General features: G+C 33.8%; 1 protein-coding gene across 1 annotated transcript in view; it reads left to right on the top strand.

Moving 5' to 3' along the window:
* The window catches only part of CNTN5 (contactin 5), a 495,183-nt gene that overhangs the window by 208,142 nt on the left and 267,110 nt on the right, over window positions 1-19,931 (top strand). Inside the window, exon 8 of the mRNA XM_077114702.1 lies at window positions 16,832-17,013. Within this exon, the coding sequence (XP_076970817.1) occupies window positions 16,832-17,013 (182 nt within the window). The remainder of the gene's footprint in view (window positions 1-16,831; window positions 17,014-19,931) is intronic.

Genomic DNA, 19,931 nt, shown 5'->3' with positions numbered 1-19,931 from the left:
TTTTATCCTGTCATTTCCACAGTGTATGCAAAATGCTTATGTCAGAATTTCAATGTGGCTTTGCATAGTCTTCTACTGTTATTAACAGAGATATTTCTGAGCGAAAAGAATAGTGTCATCCTTACCATAATATTAATAAGAAAAAAAGTGTCTTTATAATTTTTAAAGTTGTGTTGCTTACTGTACATGAAAATTGAATGCATCGTTCAGCAGAAGTGATTTCAACAGAACTTAAATAGGGAGGAATGTTACTGTGCTCTGTCTTATGGTCAAGGTTGACATTTCCTCCCATTCTTTCAGTATAGCTAAAATCAGCCCTATTTCTAAACAGCAACCCATTTGCACGTTATTATTATGGAGATATTTGTTTTGAATAATATCATATTAAGCAAATTAAAATCTGAGAGGAAAAAGTACCAAATTGCCTACAAAGAATGAATGAATAATCCTTGATTACAAGTAAGTCATTTGAAAAGAGCAAGCTCCTTTGATTTCCCCTAAGTTGTCATGGACGATGTAAATGAATATAGAACATTTAAAATACCTATAAAAAGTTGGCAATGCCAGCAGGCTCTGAATCACTATTTCATCTAATAATAACTTGTGTATATCATAGAATACAGAAATCACTCCAGATGAGTTTTCAGCCTCTCTGTCAATGCTTTTAACATTTTCACATTCCAAATCCTTCGATATCTCCGAGGCAAAAAATTTAGGGCACTGATCTTGAGTATACAAAAAGAAAGAAAAAATTGGAAATAAACAGCATTGAAATTTTCATAGTTAGGAGATATCTTTAATTTTGAAGGGAACATATGCATGCACTTTCCAAAAGTTGCCAGTGCTTTCCAACACAAGCCATGCAACCTAGCAGACCAAACTGGGTGAATTTCCATTAATTCTTCTTTCTTTCTCATACTTTTTTATTTCATGTGCATGATTTTACCTCAAAGAACATTGTTTTGCTGCCTGTATAAACCGTTCTTCCTCCTTCAAGGTTCATTGCACATCATCTGTTCTGACCTACCTCCCCTTACCTCCTGATCTAGCATCAGGTCTTCTAGACCATGTTCCCTTAACACCCTCTCAGTCTGTACTTCAGACATGTGGTTCAGTTTCTGTCTTTATAATTAAGTTGTGAATTCCTCAAGGCCTTTCATCACTCATTTTTTGAATCACTCATTTCTTGGTGTTCACTGCTAGGAAGGCTCTGGCCTATAGTAAGGGCTCAGAAAAGATTTATTGAAGAAGTTAATGAACATACTTGAGACTATTCCACTCAAGTGTGCTATTCCACTTGACCATGATTACTCTCCCTATTGAACTTGTCTCATTAGGTCTCCTAATAAGCTCACTAAATCTCCTTTTTCCCTATGCCATCAAAGGGCAATATTGCTTTCCTAGTAATAGAGGCAGTTTTCTCATGCCAACTTCAATATTATATCCTAATCTACTCCATCCCTATCCCAAATTTTTGTCTTCCTGATGATATATTTTTTCCTATTTATATTGTATTTCTTACTTGGGAAATAGAATGAGAGGACACAAAGGAATTCAGGTTTAATCACAGTTAAGTAAATAAAGTAGCTAAAAATGGTTCTGAAAGTCAGAAAGTCAGTGGACATACCATAGAAAATTGAAAAGTAAATAATTTAGCAAAGTGTCCAATGAAATTTTTAACTCTGCTCATGTTTGTTTGAGGTAATGTTGTTCTTGGGTAAATAATTAAGGATTGGTTATAATTCCATTTAGTGGGCTCCAGACTGCAAACTGAGGTAAAAATGATTACCTCTAAATATCAGAGACAGATGAAAAAAATAGTATGCCAACTAAGTGTTTAGTTTAAATTTTTCTCCTTTACTGTAAGGAAAGTATAAAAACTGAGACTTTAGAAAGTAATATCAAGAAGTGACTATTCTCATGTGAGTTAAGCTTTTGTTTTAAAGAGACTTCACTACATTAAACTATTTTTGTGTAACTTAAGTAACAGAAATTGTAAGGATAACAAAACTTAATATAAAAGTCATTTGCCTCCAATTTTGAAATGAAAATAGTGCTTCATTATTACTATAACTTCAATAGGAAAATCTGAATGATTTTACATAGTCCTTTTCAGGTATATATCTATTTAAAAACAAACAAACAGAGCTTTACCTAGAGATACCATCATATAAAAATAGTGATTATAAAATTTGATGATAAAGCGTATATATAGGAAATTTGGATGTTAAATTATGTTTACTTCTCCACCAAAATTTACTTTTGGAAAAGGATAGCCATTATTGATGTGGATATATGAGGAACAAAGATGTCAAATATATTTGATGAGTAAAATTTTGAGGTAATATTTGGCTGATATGGAAGAATATTTGCAAACCCACTCCCAACTTAATAACCAAAACAGCTCCAATAGTAACAATAATTTTGAGGTTTTATGTGTACTCCTCTCTCGTCCCATCTGCCTGTCTACCCCCAAGAGGTAAACAACAGCCTGAAATTTGTGTTAATCATTTTCTTGTGATTTGTTTTAACAAAATTGTTTTTGTAACATATGGACATATCACTAAAAATATAGTCTTTATTTTTGCTTGATTGTTAAAAATTGCTAAAATGGTATTATGCCATATGTAATCCTCTGTGACTTGCTTTTATTTTCTCAGCTTTGCTTTTAAGATTTCTCCATGGTGTTGAATCTACCTGTAGTTTACTTCTTTTATCTGATATACAACAATCTAAAGTGTAAATATATAAAATTTATTTATCCATTCTTCTGTTAATGAAGATCAATAAACTTGAAGGTAGAGCAATAGAAACTATATAAAATATTTTGTAGAGAGAGAGAAAAATTGAATAGTGCCTAAGAGATTTCTAAGGAACAATAATAGTGTAACATAGATGAAGTTAGTCTCAGAAGGGAAGGGGAGGGAAGAAAAATTTGAAGATTATGATAAAAAATTATCTGCAGTGTTAAAAACATAAATCCACAGATCCCCAAAGCTCAATGAAACACAAGCAAGATAAACATAAGAAAAATAAATGGAGACACATATCCTAATTAATGAAAACCAATGATAAAAAGAAAATATTAAAGATGTAGTCAACCTAGAATTATTTATCCTGGGAAAACAGGTGTCAAAAATGAGAGAAAAATAAAGACATTTCAAGCAAAATTAGTGGCAACAATTTGTTGTACTGAAAGAAATGTTAAAGGAAATTATTTACACTGAAGGAAAAGTAATTCTATTTGGAAACTCCAGTCCACCCAAAGGAATGAAAAGCACCAGAAATGTATTTTTAAATGTGTGTAAGTATAAAATATATCAGCTGTTTGTAATTTCTAAAATTTCTAATTTCTACTTTTTTCTCTAAAGGAAAAATAATAATGCAATGAAGGATTTAAAATGTATGCATCTGCGCATTCATATATATGTATGACTAACGCAAAGGATGGATGGGTAAATGCAAGCATGATGTTGTCAGATGCATATTGCAGATCCTAGGACAACCATACACACTAAAAAAGAGCAAAGGGATTGAGTTAATAAGCCAATATAAAACTAAAATGAAATATTAAAATTACTCATGTAAAATAAAAGCAAGAAAAGAGGGCAGAAAAGGGAACAAAGAACTGACGGGATAGCGAGTAAACCAATCTTATAATGTGAGACTTAAACCCAACTATAGATAATTTTATTAAATTTAAATTCACTAAATACACCAATTGAAAGGTAGTATTATTAGAGTGCATTAAAAATCAAGGACCTACCTAATCTGCAGGAAGCTCACCTTAAATGTTAAGATAGAGAGAGGTGAAAAGCAAAAGGATGAGAGTAAAAAGATACTGTGCAAATACAATGAAATACTATGAAAATGTTGCAGTGGAGGTCTTCAGATAAGATTAAGTAGGTTTTGGTACAAGGAATGCTACCTAAGATAAAAATGGGCATTTCATAATAATAAAAATGTCAATTACTCAGGAACACATTCCAACCTAAATTGTATATGCACCTCATAACAGAGCTCTAAAATACCTGAAGCAAAGACTCATAGTATTTAAGAAGAAATTGACAAGGTCACAATTTTAGTTGGAGATGTTAAAACTCTTCCCAGCAATTTATCAATTACAAGGAGAACAGATGGAGAGAAAAATCAGTAAAGTAGCACTCTTCTGCAGTAATTTATCAATCACATCAAGAATAAAAAGACAGAAAATCAGTGAAGTCCAGAAGATTTGAACACAGCTATTAGCCATTTGACCTAATTTATATTTTAAGGGTACTACAATCAACAACAACAGAATACTTTTTTTTTTTCATCCTCACAAGGACCGTTCACCCAGATTACCCATATGCTAGGTCATAAGACAAGTTTCACTCCAAATAAAAGGATTGGAAAGTCAGAGCTTATGTATTTTCCTTTTTTTTTTTTTTGTTTATTGTTTTTTATTATAAAATACAACATATATGCAAAGCAAAAAAGAAGAAGCAATAATTTTTAAAGCACACATCAACAAGTAGTTACTGAACAGATCCCAAAAAGTTTGTCATGTGTTACCATTCTGCCATCTTGGATCTTTCCTTCTAGCTGCTCCAAAACACTGGAGTCTAGAAGGAATATTAATATAGTGATTCAGCAGTCGGGCTCATCTGTCAAATCCTGTTTTCTCTGTTATACCTCCTCCTTCTCCTCTCACCCCTCTAATAAATTATACATCCACAAAATACTATGTGCAAATACTATGAAGCACTATGCAAATGCTAAGACAATAGTGTAATTAGACTCAGTGTCACGTTGACCAGGTGATAGTGCCCAGTTCTGTTGCTGTGGACATAAATCATCAGCATGTGAATTTCATCTATGGCTGATTACATGTTTATCTGCAGTCAGCTAAGGGGAGTGCCTTCCTCAATGAGTGAGGCTTAAAAAGAGGAGTCAGAATTGAAGAGCTCCAAGCTGGCTCAGACCCAGACATCTGGAGATGCAGAAAGGAATTACCAGGCGAAAGCCATTTGAACCCAGAGGCTGGAAGAGTGCAAGCGGAGGGAGGGCCAGCAGACATCACCATGTGCCTTCCCACGTGACAGAGAAAGCCAGAGGAAAGCCAGCTACCTTTCCCCCAAAGAGCTGTAGATTTGTAACTAAATAAATCCCCTGTATAAAAGCCAGTCTATTTCTGGTTTATTGTACTCTGGCAGCATTAGCAACCTAAAACAGTTTTTTTTAGAAATATCAATAAAATGTATAAATATCAAAATGAATAAATGGGGGTGCAAGGGTAGTTCAGTGGTAGAATTCTCGCCTGCCATGCAGGAGACCCGGGTTCAATTCTGGGCCCATGCACTTCCCAAAAAGACAACAAACAAACAGAAACAAGCAAAAAAAAAAAAAGAAAGAAAAAAGAAAATTCAACAAATGGTACTGCAATAACAAGATACTCACAGGAGAAAAAGAATGAAATGAGACCCCCACCATACAGCATACAAAATATGTATGTGTCAAAGTGAAGAAATAAAATTCAAATTATCACTGTGAAATATCAAATTGGAAGCATCACTACATCTCTATCCCAAATGTTAAAAGGACAGAAATGGAATGTCATGAACAATATTGCCAATAAATTTAACAGCTGGAACAAATAAATTCCTTGAAATCATAATTTCTGTAACTGGCACAAGAAGAAAATCTGAGTTGCTCCATACATATTAAGGAAATTGAATTTGTACTTTAAAACCTCTCCAGTGCAAGGACTTCAGGCCGAGAAAACTTTAGTGATGGATTTTATCATGTAAGGAGAAAATTATACACCATGACCAAATTTAGTTTACCTCAGAGATGCAAGATTAGTTTTATCTTTAAAATCAACTAATGTAATTCATTGAACTAATAGAATAAAAGAGAGTAAAAAAATCTTATGTTCATTTTAGTAAATACAGAAAAAGGATATGAAAAATTCAACACAGAAAAATCAAGTTCTCAATGGGATAGGATTAGAGAGAAACTTCCTCAACCAGAAAGAAGGCATCTATGAAAAATCAACAGTTAAATGATAAAATGTTGAAATCTTTCCCTTCTCCTTGCCTCCTCTCACCACCTCTGTTCAACATTTAATGAGGGGTGCTAGCCAGTACAATAAAGCACAGCAAAGAAATAAAATACCTTATAGGCAGGGAATGAGGAGGTGAACCTATCTCTGTTGCAGATGAAATAGTGGTGTATGTAACTGTCTGAAAGAATCTACCCCAGAAACCTGCTAAAATTAATTTTGGGTGGGTGAGTTAAACAAAATATGCACAAGACCTGCACACTGAGAAATCAAATAACATTGCTGGGAGAAATAAGAGATATATCACATTCATGTATTACAAGACTCAATAATGCTCAGATATTAATTCTCCCCAAATTGATTTATAGATTCAACACACCAAACAAAATCCTAGTAGGATTTTACTTTTATGAGAAATTAGCAGACTTCTTCTAAAACTTACGTGGAAATTCAAAGAACTTGAAATAGCCAAAAAAAAAAAAAAAAAAATGTGGTACAAAAAGAGCAAACATAAAACTGCACTACCTGATTTTAAGGTTTACTCTAAAATAACATTAATCAAGGCAGCAAAGAATTAGCACGAGAACAGGCTTACAGATTGATGGAGCAGAACAGAGTTCAGAAAACTTACACACATTTAAGGGCAATTAGTTTGTCGCAAGAGTGCCAATTTAATGCAATGTGGGAAGGGTATTTTCAACGAATACTGCTACTAACCCGTGAATATCCATGTAGAATATAATAAACCATTTACCCTATCTCACCCAAAACACAAAAGTAAACTGAGAATGAATTATAGACCTAAATGAAAAGCTAAAACTATAAAAGTTTCAGAACTTTTTTCAGATAGAAAATATCTTCACAACCCTGAAGTTATCAAATACTTCGTAAAAGGACATTAAAAAAGTGCTTAAAAAAATGGTTAAAAGCACTTCATCAAAGCTAAAACCTTCAATATTTCAAAAGAACTGTTTAAAAAATGAAAATGCAAGCCTCAGTCTGGGAGAAAATATTTGTAATATATATTTGACAAAGAACTTGTATCCAGAATATATCCATAACTCTTACAGCTGAATATTGGGGAGACAAAGAACACAATTTAAATATTGGCAAAATATTTGAATATCACCTTCATAAAGGTGATATTCAAATGTCCAGTGAAAAGAGGCTCAGCAATTTTTGTCATTGGGGAATTCAAACTGAAACTATATTTGGGTATCGCTATATAAAATGGCTGATAAATGGGTAACACAAAAATGGCTAAAATTTAAAAGACTTAATTATCAAGTATTTGTGAATATATGGAACTGAAAACTTCATACAATGCTGGTGGAAGTGTAAAATTGAACACCCATTATGGAAAACAGCCTGACAGTATATTACGCAGTTAAATAGCCACTTAATGTATCACCCAGCTATTCGTCTCCTAATTGTTTGCTAGGAGTAATAAATTAAAATGTATGTCCACAGAAATGTATATCTGAATGGACCAAGCAGTTTTATTCACAATAGCCTAAAACTGAAAGCAAACCAAATGTCCATCCACTGGTGACTGGATCAAAGAATTGTGGCATATCCATATAAAAGATTATTACTCAACAATAAAAAGAGCAAACTGTTGATATGTACAACAACATGGATGAAGCTCATAAATCTTATCTGAATAAAAGGAGTCAGACTCAAAAGAGTATATATTTAATGAATCAAGTTACATAAAATTCTAGAACAGGCAAAAATCTTATTTTATGAAAGTCATATCATTGAAGTTACAGGATGAGTTGTGTATCCTCACACAATAGTGGAACAGGAATGGGCGGTCATGGGAAAAACAAAATTCCATTCAGGAAAGAGAAGAACAGACATTCATGGTGATTTTTTTTCCCTTTTGTTGGGGGGAAGGGGGATGTTGGAGATGTCCTTGATTAGACATTGATACCACTCTCTTTGGAAGAAATCGCCTTGTCTATCCTTCATTGCACCTTGGTTCCACCTTCTGACATTTTTCCTTTTTATTCTTCATGATCATAATTGAAATGGGTCATGAGAAGTATTCCCTCCTTGGGGGCTGTACAGCTTTTGTAGTTCAGTTCTTGGTGGTATACATTTGGAAGTCTAAAATTTGTTTTAAGGCTCAAATAGTCAGTATTTTTCCTTTAAAATCCAGATATTGGTTCATTTGGCAATAAGTCATCTCAAACAATTAAATATCTTCTGATTCATTTGCTTCCCCTCAATTCCAAGTAAAAGTAACTTCAGTCAGTGTTGTTCCCTAGAAATACTTCTCAAAGTGCCCTGCCTCTCTTTCACAATGTATGGCAGCCACCTAGAGGCCATTGGACTTGGGGAGGATATCAACAACCTTTAGCATTGCTGTGGGATTGATTCTTAATGCCCTTTGTCGTTCTATACTTTATTTTTCTTGTTTCTTACTGTTTAGGATCTACAAAAAGTTGCATTTTCCAACTGCATCAGTTATTTTTTGCCATAATAATGATGCATGACAAACTACCCCCAAAACACAGAGTTTAAATCAAACCATTAATTATTAATTATTTATGAATTAGCTGTATGGTTTTATTAATTTGTATACAGCTGACATCTCAGCTGGACTCTCATTAATATGTCATTTCTGGTGGCTGCTGATGGCTGGCTGATCTGGAATGTCCTCAGCTTAGACAATGCAGCCTTGCTTCATGTAGCCTCTCATTCTCCAGCAGTCAAGTCCAAACATGGTCTTATGGCAAAGGAAAGGGTCCAAGAGAAAGCAAAACCACGCATGTCCTCAGCTGCATTTTATTCTTTTGTTAATACATCAGACCAGATTCAAAGTGTTGGTTAACAGACTTTCTTCTATAAAATTATATGGGAAAGGATATGGATATAGACAGAGATGGGAAATGGGACCATTTTTGTGATTAATAATCCACATCAAGCAAGTTCTCACATTTTTCTTTCTTTCTACTCTTATAGTTCCATCAGTGATCCAGTCTATTCTCACCAGAGCTCAATCTTTCTAATAATATTTTCGTGAATGTAGCTACTAACAATCAACCATTTTCATGAATGTAACTTTTAACAATTGATCAACACACTTTAACACTGTATTTTTTAACTCCTTCGCCTAGACTTTGTCACTTTGAAATTACTGAATTTGTAAAGTACAGCAGTTTTACAAAATGTTTTTTTTTTTTTGGTTTAATAACGGGAATTTATTGGTTCACAGTTTTGAGGTCCAAAATGGAGGCACCAACAATGTGATGCTTTCTCCCCAAAGTCAGGTGTACTGGGGCTGGCGGCTAGTGGTCTTTGGGTCCTTGGCTTTTCGTCACACGGTTATGCCCAGGGTGATGTCCTCTCCTTTCTCTACAGGGCTTCAAAGACTTCCAGCTTCAGGCTCTTCACCTGGGCTTTTTATTTTCTTTCTCTATGTCTGAATTTTATTCTGCTTATAAAGGAGTCCAATAATCCAGATTAATGTTCACCCTGCTTCAGCTGGACATACCTTAATGAAAAATAATATCTTCAAGAGATCCTATTTACAATGGCTTCACACTCACAGAATGAATTAAGAACATGTTTTCTTTCTGGGGTACATAATTCAACTTACCACAATCACAATAGAATATTATTCAGCCATAAAAACGAATGAAGTTTTGATATATGCTACAACATGGATGAACCTTAAGACATCATGTTGATTAAAATAAACCAAGCACAGAAGAACAGATATTGTATGATTTCACTTATGTGATATGAAATAACTAGAATAGGCAATTGTTTTGGTTTGCTAAAGCTACCAGAATGCAACGTCCCAGAAATGGATCGGCTTTTACAAAGGGGATTTATTGGGTTACACATTTACTGTTCTAAGGTCATGAAAATGTTCAAATTAAGGCATCTAGAGAAAGACACCTTGACTCTGAAGTAAAGACTGATGCCATCTGGGGTTTCTCTGTCACATGGGAAGGCCTGTGGTGACATCTGCTATCCTTCCCTCCTGGCTTGTGGTTCCAAATGGCTCTGATTCCAGTAGTATTCTCTGATTCCAGTAGAAATCATACAATATCTGTTCTTCTGTGCTTGGTTTATTTTAATCAACATGATGTCTTAAGGTTCATCCATGTTGTAGCATATATCAAAACTTCGTTCGTTTTTATGGCTGAATAATATTCTATTGTGTATTGTGGTAAGTTGAATTATGTACCCCAGAAAGAAAGTGTCTGTGGTCCTCACTTAGCAACACTGGGCTTCATCTACAAAGTGTTTTGTTACTGTATGACATGAGTCTCCATCTTTTCAGTATCTAGTATCAGATCCTCACCTCTTCTACCCAACTGCTCAGTCAATTTCAAATATTTTATGCTACCTTATGTCAGTTGTCCATTTCAGTGCACCAATTTCTATGTTACTAAGGTGATGCTATCTGGTATAGCAAATAAACTCTAAATCTCAGTCTTAACATGATGCGCCTTTATTTCTCATTCATGTAAATGTCCAAAATAAGTGTTATTGACTGGCATTGTTGAGGGGATAGTTTGGCGGTGTCTTCTAAAAAATCATTTAGGGATCCATTCTCTGCTGCAGTAGATACTTATTATTTGCAGAATCTGTAGTGGTGAATTTGGCTACTCACTAAAGTTTATTTCTAACTCCAAAATCAATACTCCCAGTGCTTTCTCTGTCATTCATGGACATATGTAGAACAACAAATTAAGTCACCAAACTGAAGTCGAACAAAGCAATGCTCTGCCTTGTTCATACTGTAAATGAGGGTCCTTTCTGCAGTAAATTCAAATGTTACATCTTTCTCATTTTTGTGCTTTTATTGGCAATTTTACTGATTAAACAGACCTGCAAGCATAGTGCTGAAGTACTGTCTAGTGTTCCTAAGTGGGAGAAAGCTGATGGAGAAAAGACATGTGCTAGATAAGATTCATTCAGGCATGAGTAATAGTGTTGTCAGCCATGAATTCAACGCTAAAGAATAACAATATATTTTAAATAAGGTGTCTTTAAACAGAAACACACGGGAAACAAGTTTACACTGATCACCTGACAAAAAATGTGACCACAGGCTAGCAGGAACGTTAAGTGAATTTCCCCTAGGAGAAATGATTCAGTATTCGCTAATTCAGTGCTTGTAATGACTTTATAGAATGTAAATACTGTCAATAACAAGAATCAACTGTATCTTCAACCTAGGACTTCCGAAGTTGCCCTGGGTTTTGATATCCATCTGGCCAAAATAAAAAGAGAGTAGAGGGTTCATAGAATTTATTAGACATTTCCATTACATTTCTGTGTCAGAAATTAGCTTCATGGCCATGCTTAATTACACAGAAAAAATGCAAGTGGATGCCCAAGAGAAAAAAGAAATGGATTGGGAAGAGCTGAGTTTTTCTGTTTCTGCTTTATACTCTATTTGTTTGAAAAGTGACTCTTTCTGTTCTTTAAGTGACTACCATATTAATTTTATCATGAATTTTTAAGGTCTAAGGTTCATCAATATCTTAACCATCCTCTCTCCAAATGATGATAGCTTGGGATACATCAACTCTAATTACTTCTTGCCTTTAATTGCATGCTCTTTTTTGGTCCATTTTTTAGTTCTGTCTATGCTTGACAAGATTTGGTAGTTTTTGCTAGTGTTATCATCCTGATCGTCATTATTAATACAGGTTCCCCAGCAGTTTTTTCTGCCCCATTCCTTCTTACATCTTAAACTTTCTTTCTGTAGTTATTTTCTTTCTTACTGAAATATCCTCTTAGTGATAGTCTAGATAGTCATTAGTGGTAAATTTGTTCAGTTTTTTTTACAAATTTGTTCATTCTTTTTTTTTCTTCACTCTTATGAGACAATTCTACTAGATACAAAATTCTAGATTTATTTCTTCTTTCACCTCTAAGCCCTCTGAATATAAATATTCTAACTTTTTCTTCTGCTTTCATTGATCTTCTCTAGGAAATCTGAGAACATTCTAACCATTGTTCTTTTGTAGATAATCTGTCTTCCCTCTCTGGCTACTCTTGAAATATGTCATTGATGTTCTTTAGTCTTAAGTTACACTTGGTATATACATTAAATTTCCTGTCTTTATGGATTCATATTTTTAGTCATTTCTGGAAAATGATATGCAATTTCATCTTCAGATATTACATAAGTCTCTTTATTCTCTCTCACTCTAGGTTTTGATTGGACTCATTATACCCTCTAGTTTTACCTTTTGTGTCTATTAGCTGATGTTGTGGATTTTCTACCCCCATCACTCTGTGCATTATCCTTTCTTAAGGGCTTTAATGTATTTACCATTTGAGAAATGTTCTCTTCAGCTATCTCTATTTTGATGTTTAGCCCTTTTTTTCAATTTTATATTGATGTCACTATATTTTTCATTCGTTAATTTCTGTTTTCCTTTTTTAATCTGCATGATAATTTTTATAATCATATCTTCATTGATCATTTTTAAGTCCATTATTATTTTATCCTAAGGTTTGTGCCCTGAACATTTAATATGAAATTACTTGTTATTCTGTATTTAAGCATTCCAAGATAGCAAAATAAGAACTATCAGTTGGAACAATGGAATTAAAAAGTCACATTCCACCATTAACAAAGATTTTCAAGTTGAGTCAAAAATTAAATCTAACCACTGGCCATTTAAGGGAATCAGATCAGTACAAAGTAAAAAGTCATAAAAGAAAAGTAAGAGAATAAATAATCAAGGAGTATGAGATTAGTGGAACATATTTAAAAGAGAGCTTAAAGTAAAAATATTACTAAATTAGAAGATTATTTTATTTTGAATCAAATAAAAAACCCTGAAACTGATATAAATTTTTATGAACCTTAATTTTCAGAAAAAAATTATGCATATTTTTTGAAATACATGCAGACTCTGGTAGTAATTGTAATGGTGGGAATTTAGCACACCTCTCTCAATCTGACAGATCAATTAGAGAAGAAATGAAAAAAGGACATATAGCAAGTTTTCTGTGGAGTGGAGTAATAAGCAGACAAGCTCTAGAGCCCTTATTCCTACTTCAAACAAAGCAACTTTGCTTTTATTATTATTGCTTTTTCTTTTTAAGTATACTAATGTTTCATAGGAGATTTGATTTGATAGAAAACTCAAATGTTTTAAAATTTGAAAAACACTAAAATTAAATTTGAACACTGAACAAAAGTGATCAAATGGCTAATTTTTAAACTTTTGTCATAAGAATGACATGCTTTCTGTCCAAGAAAAATGGAACCTACACAAAAATTGATTCTATATTTAGCTAAAGAAATTGTTTCAGCAAGTTCCAAAAAGCAGAAACTATATGAGCCTTTATCTTTACATATAAATATATATGGCATGGGTCAATAGTTGATATCAGAGAAGATGACAAGTCTTATCTATTTTTATTATTAACCATAAAATAATAACTATATGGTCATTCAGTTAAGGAGTTAGAATACAATATATGAATTGCTAGATCAAGAAAGAAGAATTAGTCAATAAAAAGCAATAACTCAGGAATTAAAAAAATAGTGATAACAGCTGGATATTTTTCTTTTAAAGAGGAATAAATAGAAAAACCTCTGACAAAGCTAATCTTGTAAACAGTTATTATAGCTAAGTTGTATTGGGTACTCAATATTTGCCAAGTGTTTTACAAGCATCGTTTGTTCATTTCATAATCAATTATTAAGTACTATCCTTTGTCAAACATTCTATGAGGAACTGTGGATATGTTACTGAACAAAATAAATGATGTCACAGCCCTCAAATGCTTACTTTCTAGACTAATAAATAAATGTCCCCATTTTGCAGATGGAGAAAATAAAGTTCAGAGAACCTATGTTGGGAAACAAGTCACATGTCTTTTTATCTGAATTGTATTTCAATCCAGGTTTCCTTAGTCCCAAGCTCCTAACGAACATGCAATATGATCTCTGTAGGGGAAAAATATAGAAACTGTGTAGTTATGCCATTAAAATTGTAAAGAAGATATAAACATCGTCATCACTGCTAACATTTTCTTTTCTGCCTGCCTATCTGTGCCAGGCTTTTAAAATCATTTACTCTAAACTATGAACCTTTGAGATAAAAAAGTAATATTTCCATCATATTTTGCACTTGTAGGAACTGAGGCAGTGATTTTTGTTTGATAACTTGTAATTGCAGAGCCATCTTTTATATCCAGAAAGCCTGACTTTAGAACATACAGTTATATAATATATGTGACCTCTTATGATTAAATAAAATTTTTAAAAATTTTAAATGATTGCCATTTACTTATTCTGCTAAAACATCAAAATTATAGCTAAAATCATTGACTTTCTAGGGAAAAAAGTTGAGACAAGCAGAAATTTAAACAACCACAAAATTCAAGAAACCACAGAAGAAACTGAAAATATTGTCAAGAAATTACCTCCATTGATGGAGCCAGACCCAAATGACTTTTTGTGAGAATCCTAACACATAATTTCTCAACCCTTTAAACTGATGCAGAATATAGAGAGATATAGGAATATTCTGGCATGTTTAAAAAACTATCATCCATCACAGTGGTACCCAGGCCAACTCTGTCAAAGATAACTATAAACAAACAAATTTAATAGCAAATAAAGGCATGCACAAGCCAACAAACTAATAAGCATAGACAATCTAATCTTTTAATATAAGTAAAAATTCTAAATAAAAAAAGTGTTTCAAATCAATTCAGGTATACAATCCACATAAGAGTTATTCCAATATGTACCTTGCCAACTCTTTAATCGATCAATTTCAATTTTCTATTCTGTTCCTAAGGAATGAATCAGAAAGGTGTTGAAATGCAAAAGGGCATTTATCATAACATTTTTTATAAAAATGAAGATTGGTGTTGTTCCTTTAAGAAAAAAGTGAATGAAAACGCCTTACACTTACTGATTCTAATCCATGGAGGAATTTATGAAATGTGAATAGTATAAGCAAAGCACTGTGTTATTTAAGAGAAAAAAAAATACAGCTGTCTATACAAATAAGGAAAGACTTTGTTGAAGTAGAAACATTTAGGACAGGTCTCAGAGGAATGGTAGGATTTTAACAGATATGATTAGAAACAAAAAGATGTGTTTCTGGGTCAAGAGATATGGAAGGAAGTAGTGAAAAATCAACCTGAAAGTACACTGAGTCCAGGGCATAAAGTGCATTAAAAATAGTTAGTAATAAAAAATAAGAAAAAAACAAATAAATAACTAAATAATGAGTAATAAATAAATCAGTGGAATAGAACTGAGAAAGCTGAAATAGAGTAAAATATGTGGAAACCAATTACACAGGAAAGCAATATTTCAAATATTGTGGAAAAGAAGATTTTTCACTTTTTTAATAATGCTGAAATAATTACTTACATTTCCTATGCAAAAACGGAATCATGGATATAGTACAGATGAATTAAATAGTCAGAAGTTTACAAATAATAAAAAAAATTAACAAATCATTACTGAAAATATTGGCATAAACCCTGTTTAGAGATAATTTTCTGAACAAGTAAAAAAAAAAAAACAGAAGTTTTATAAACTCTCAAAAGTTTATAAAAACATATCAAAAATACTATCATAAACTAACAATTTCTTGGGGAAAAATATTTCTGAAATACAAAATATAATGGTCCTATACAAAGAACACTAATAAATCAATTTTAAAAATGTAAAAAATCAAATAGAAAAATGAAAGAAAATGAGAAAAATAGCATAAACATTTCAGAGAAAAGCAGATGAAAATGGTCAATAAAATTATGAAAAGTTATTCAGCTTTCTTAGGGTTCAGAGAACTATTAATTAAAATAGCAACAAAATACCATTTTTAACCTATCAATACTGACAAAAATTGAACAGATTGATCATGTACAACGCTTGTAAGAATATGAGCAAATAGTGTCATGCGTTACTGATAGGTGTGGGAACTGCAACTATAATATTGAAAAACAATCTGGCAGTACTTATTAAGATGAAAAATGTCCATGCCTTTTGATCTATCATTCCCACTTTTGTGAACATCTGTAGAAAATAAAAGCAATAGTACATGATATATGTGCAGGTTGTTTATAGCAGCATTGGTTTATAGTGGGGAAAAAAAAAGAAAGGAAGAAAACCAGGACTACATTGAATTTCTAACTGTAGAGGGTAGAGGATTAAATTCTGATATGTGCAAACAGTGGAACAATATGAAGCTTCTAACCAGAATGAATCAGTCCAATATTTAATGGATATGATCTTTTAATAATAAAATATTTAAAAAGCAAATACACAAGATTTACATTTTTTTAAAAAGCAAAACAAAAATAACTCATCACATGTGTGTATAAAAGTATCATAGAGACAAATGGAAGATTATTCATAAACTTGTTGCAGAGAAAAGAAATTTGCATGGGTGGGTGTAGAAACAGCTATTAATTTAATTAAATCACCGTTCTTTTGTATGATCCATTGCAATAAGTATATATTACTTTTGTACAAAATTACTTTGTCATTTAAAAACTCTAACAAAGGGGTGTTAAGCTAAGGTATAATATATTAAAAAGTACAAAGTGATGTGTCTGGATTGCTTTCCTGAAATACGGAAATGAAAGAAACTATCCCCTTGTAATCTAAGTACTTACCAGACAATCTGCATGGGAAGTGAACCAGCACTTGTTCCTTAATTGTGATTACATTTTATTGCACTCAGCCTATTAAGTGCTTAAATTCCCAGATAACAGAATCTGTGTCCCTAATAGTGGAAAGTGTATTAACAGTATTTCTGCTCCTTATTATAGCCCTGTTCCAACAATCACATGGATGAAAGTTAATGGTTATATTCCTAGTAAAGCACGTCTGCGGAAATCTCAGGCGGTGCTGGAGATCCCGAACATACAGCTGGATGAAGCAGGCATATATGAGTGCAGAGCTGAAAACTCACGTGGAAAAAATTCCTTTCGTGGACAATTACAAGTATACAGTAAGTGTTTTCGGCAGAGCGTGACGTAATAGTCCCAAGAGACAAACTGAAAATGCAAATTAATTTTAACTAAATATTGTTTGTTAACAAAAAATAATAATAATTTATAATCTTCTTATGCATGGTAAAGTAGTGTATAAAAGTATCCTATGCAAAGGAATGCTTTAAATTAAAAATGAATGGGGACTTCACAGACATTTTGAGCAGCATAGATGTTTATGTCCTTAAAAATGAGATATTTTCCTAGCACCAAAGCTGTGCTCTGATAAGACTAAAATCTTGGAACCTTTATTAAATTGTTCAAGCTCTTTGCCTAAATCAGAGGTCAGAGGCTACGCTATTGCCCATAAGTTAAATCCTGCCCTGCTACCTGTTTTCTGAAATAAAATTTTGTTGTAACATACCCATGCCTAATCATTTACATGTTTATCTACAGAAGCCTAAAATGTTTGGTATGTGGCCCTTTACAGGAAAGTTTGCTGACCCCCAGATTAAATTAATATACCCATATGATAAATAACCTCTGTAGTCTACAAAATGTTCCCAAAATGCCAAAGAGCCAACCAGGTTGTGTGTAAGAATTGAGAAAATCTGATTCATAAATATTCACAATCTCATCTTTACTTCTAAGGACCACACATTTTATCCATTTTCACATTTTCTTCTCAGTATATATTATGGTAGTTGGTAAATGACAGTATTCTCATTTCCCAGATGAGAACACTGAAAAAAGAGAATACAATAAACCAGAACATTGATACAAAAGCAAATACAGATGCTTTGAATTTGTAATTATTCAAATTAATATTCCAGTGATTCTGCCAAGCAGATATAACTGTCAGAGTATCTTGTGATTAGTTCTCCTAAAAAGCTTAGCATCCTTTTGCAGGAACTCTTAAAGAATATTCTAACATATTAATATCTGAATTCAACCTGTCTTTCTTTCTTTATCTCTAGCAACCCCTCTAGGAATTCATCACTCTAACCAAATTTACCATGCAAAGCACACTTCATTCATTCATTCCTTTAAATAATGTTTATTAACTGCCCATTACAGCTCAACATGCCAGCAATAAAGCTTTAAAGGAACTCATTGTCCACTGGATTAGATGGAAAGCAAACCCTACTAGAGTGGAGCATGCTATGTACTATTATACAGGCTCATGTGGTGGCTTGGAGCATTGTACCCCAGAAAAACATGTTCTTTGTCTTAATCCAATCCTGTGGGTGTGATCTCATTGTGAACAGGGTCTTTTGAAAGGGTTACTTCGGTTAAGATGTAGCCTAAATGAATATGTAGGTTATTACTATCACTGAAGGCTTCACAGGGGAGGCCACAGAGAGAGAGCCACACAGGGAAAGCAGCTAGAAGCTTAAAGCCAGTGGAACCTAGAAGAGAAGGCAAATGCCTTTAGAGGTTTCCATGAGTATTGCCATGTGACAGAGAGGTCAAAGACCAAGAATCACTGCAGCCAGCCACAAAAACACTGCAGCCTTCTAAGAAAAATCATCACCTTGATGATACCTTGATTTTGGACTTCTCCCAGCTTCAAAACCATCAGCCAATAAGTTCCCATTGTTTAAGACCACCTATGGCATGGTATTTATTTCAGCAGCCAGGAAACTAGAGCAATTATTGGTACTAGAAAGTGGAATGTTGCTATTACAAATACCTGAAAATGTGGAAACAGCTTTGAAATTGGGTAATGGGTAGAGGCTAGAGAAATTGTGACAACTCAAAAATTAGTGAGAGCTGTACAGAACATTTGTATCATCTTAGAGAATGTATAATTCATCATGAGCAAAATGTTGGTAGAAAGATAGACATCAAAGGTACTTCCAGTGATGCCTTAGAAGGAAATGATAAGCGTATTCCTGGAAACTGGGGAAAAGGCGATCCTTGTAACGTGGCCGAGAACTTGGCAAAATTGGACACTGGTGTTAGGTGAAAGGTAGAACTTGAAAGCGATAAACTTGGATATTTAGCTGAGGAAATTTCCTAGCTAAGCTTGGGAGGTGCAACCTGGTTTCTTCTTGCAGCTAATAGCAAAATGAGAGCAGAATGGACTAGGGGGAAAAATTGAACTCTTAAACACAAAGAAAACCAGTACTTGGAGGTTTGGAAAATTCTGAGCCTATTTAGATAGTGTGCTCTGAGACTAGGGTCACAAACAGCACTGCGGAGGCCTCCCTAGGCTTCTGGAAAGTAAGTCCCAGAGAATAGGATTTTATGTGAGGCTTTAATGAACATAGGTCTGGTTAGCTGTTTCAGTGGACGTAAGGATTGCAAATGCAGTTATGTAGGAAGAATCTTTAGAAAGTTCTATTATCTAATGGTTTGGATCCTTGTGCACTATATGTATACAAAGCTGACAAGGTTTTTGCAGAACTTCTATGAGCAGAACCATGGCCAGCCTGGACTGACAGGGACTAGGAAGAGATGAATTGAAGGAAGAATGACTTCAAGGGCAGAACCATGGAAGCTGAAGTCTTGACCAAAGAGATCTCCTTGGGCCAAGAGAGCAGGACAACCCATGTTTCTGGGAAGAGCAAGTTCACCTGTGGCTGGAAGGGGCATGCCATCTGCACCGGTGCCTGGGAGTCAAGCCTTGTACCCATAGTGTAAGGAGAGTGCTGCCACCCTAGTGTTCAGAAAGGGTGGGGCCTTCACCCCAGTGTTTGAAGAGAGCAGTGGCCACTGGTTAAGTGCTTGGGAAGCAGGGGGCAGGAGGAGCTGCCACTCCCTCAGGCCCAGAGGATAAAACATGGATCCTTAGATGACTCTCAGATCTTGAAATCTAATGGCATTTGCCCTGCTGGATTTTGGAATTGTTTGAGACATGTCAGTTATGTTTTCCTTCCAATTTCTACTTTCTGAAATGGAAATGTTTATCATAGACCTGCCCCTTTATTGTACA

The sequence above is a fragment of the Tamandua tetradactyla genome, chromosome 8 (genome assembly GCF_023851605.1).
Source record: "Tamandua tetradactyla isolate mTamTet1 chromosome 8, mTamTet1.pri, whole genome shotgun sequence".
NCBI lineage: Eukaryota > Metazoa > Chordata > Mammalia > Pilosa > Myrmecophagidae > Tamandua > Tamandua tetradactyla.
Note: the sequence above shows the minus strand (reverse complement) of the source record. Positions and strands in the feature narration are given on the sequence as shown.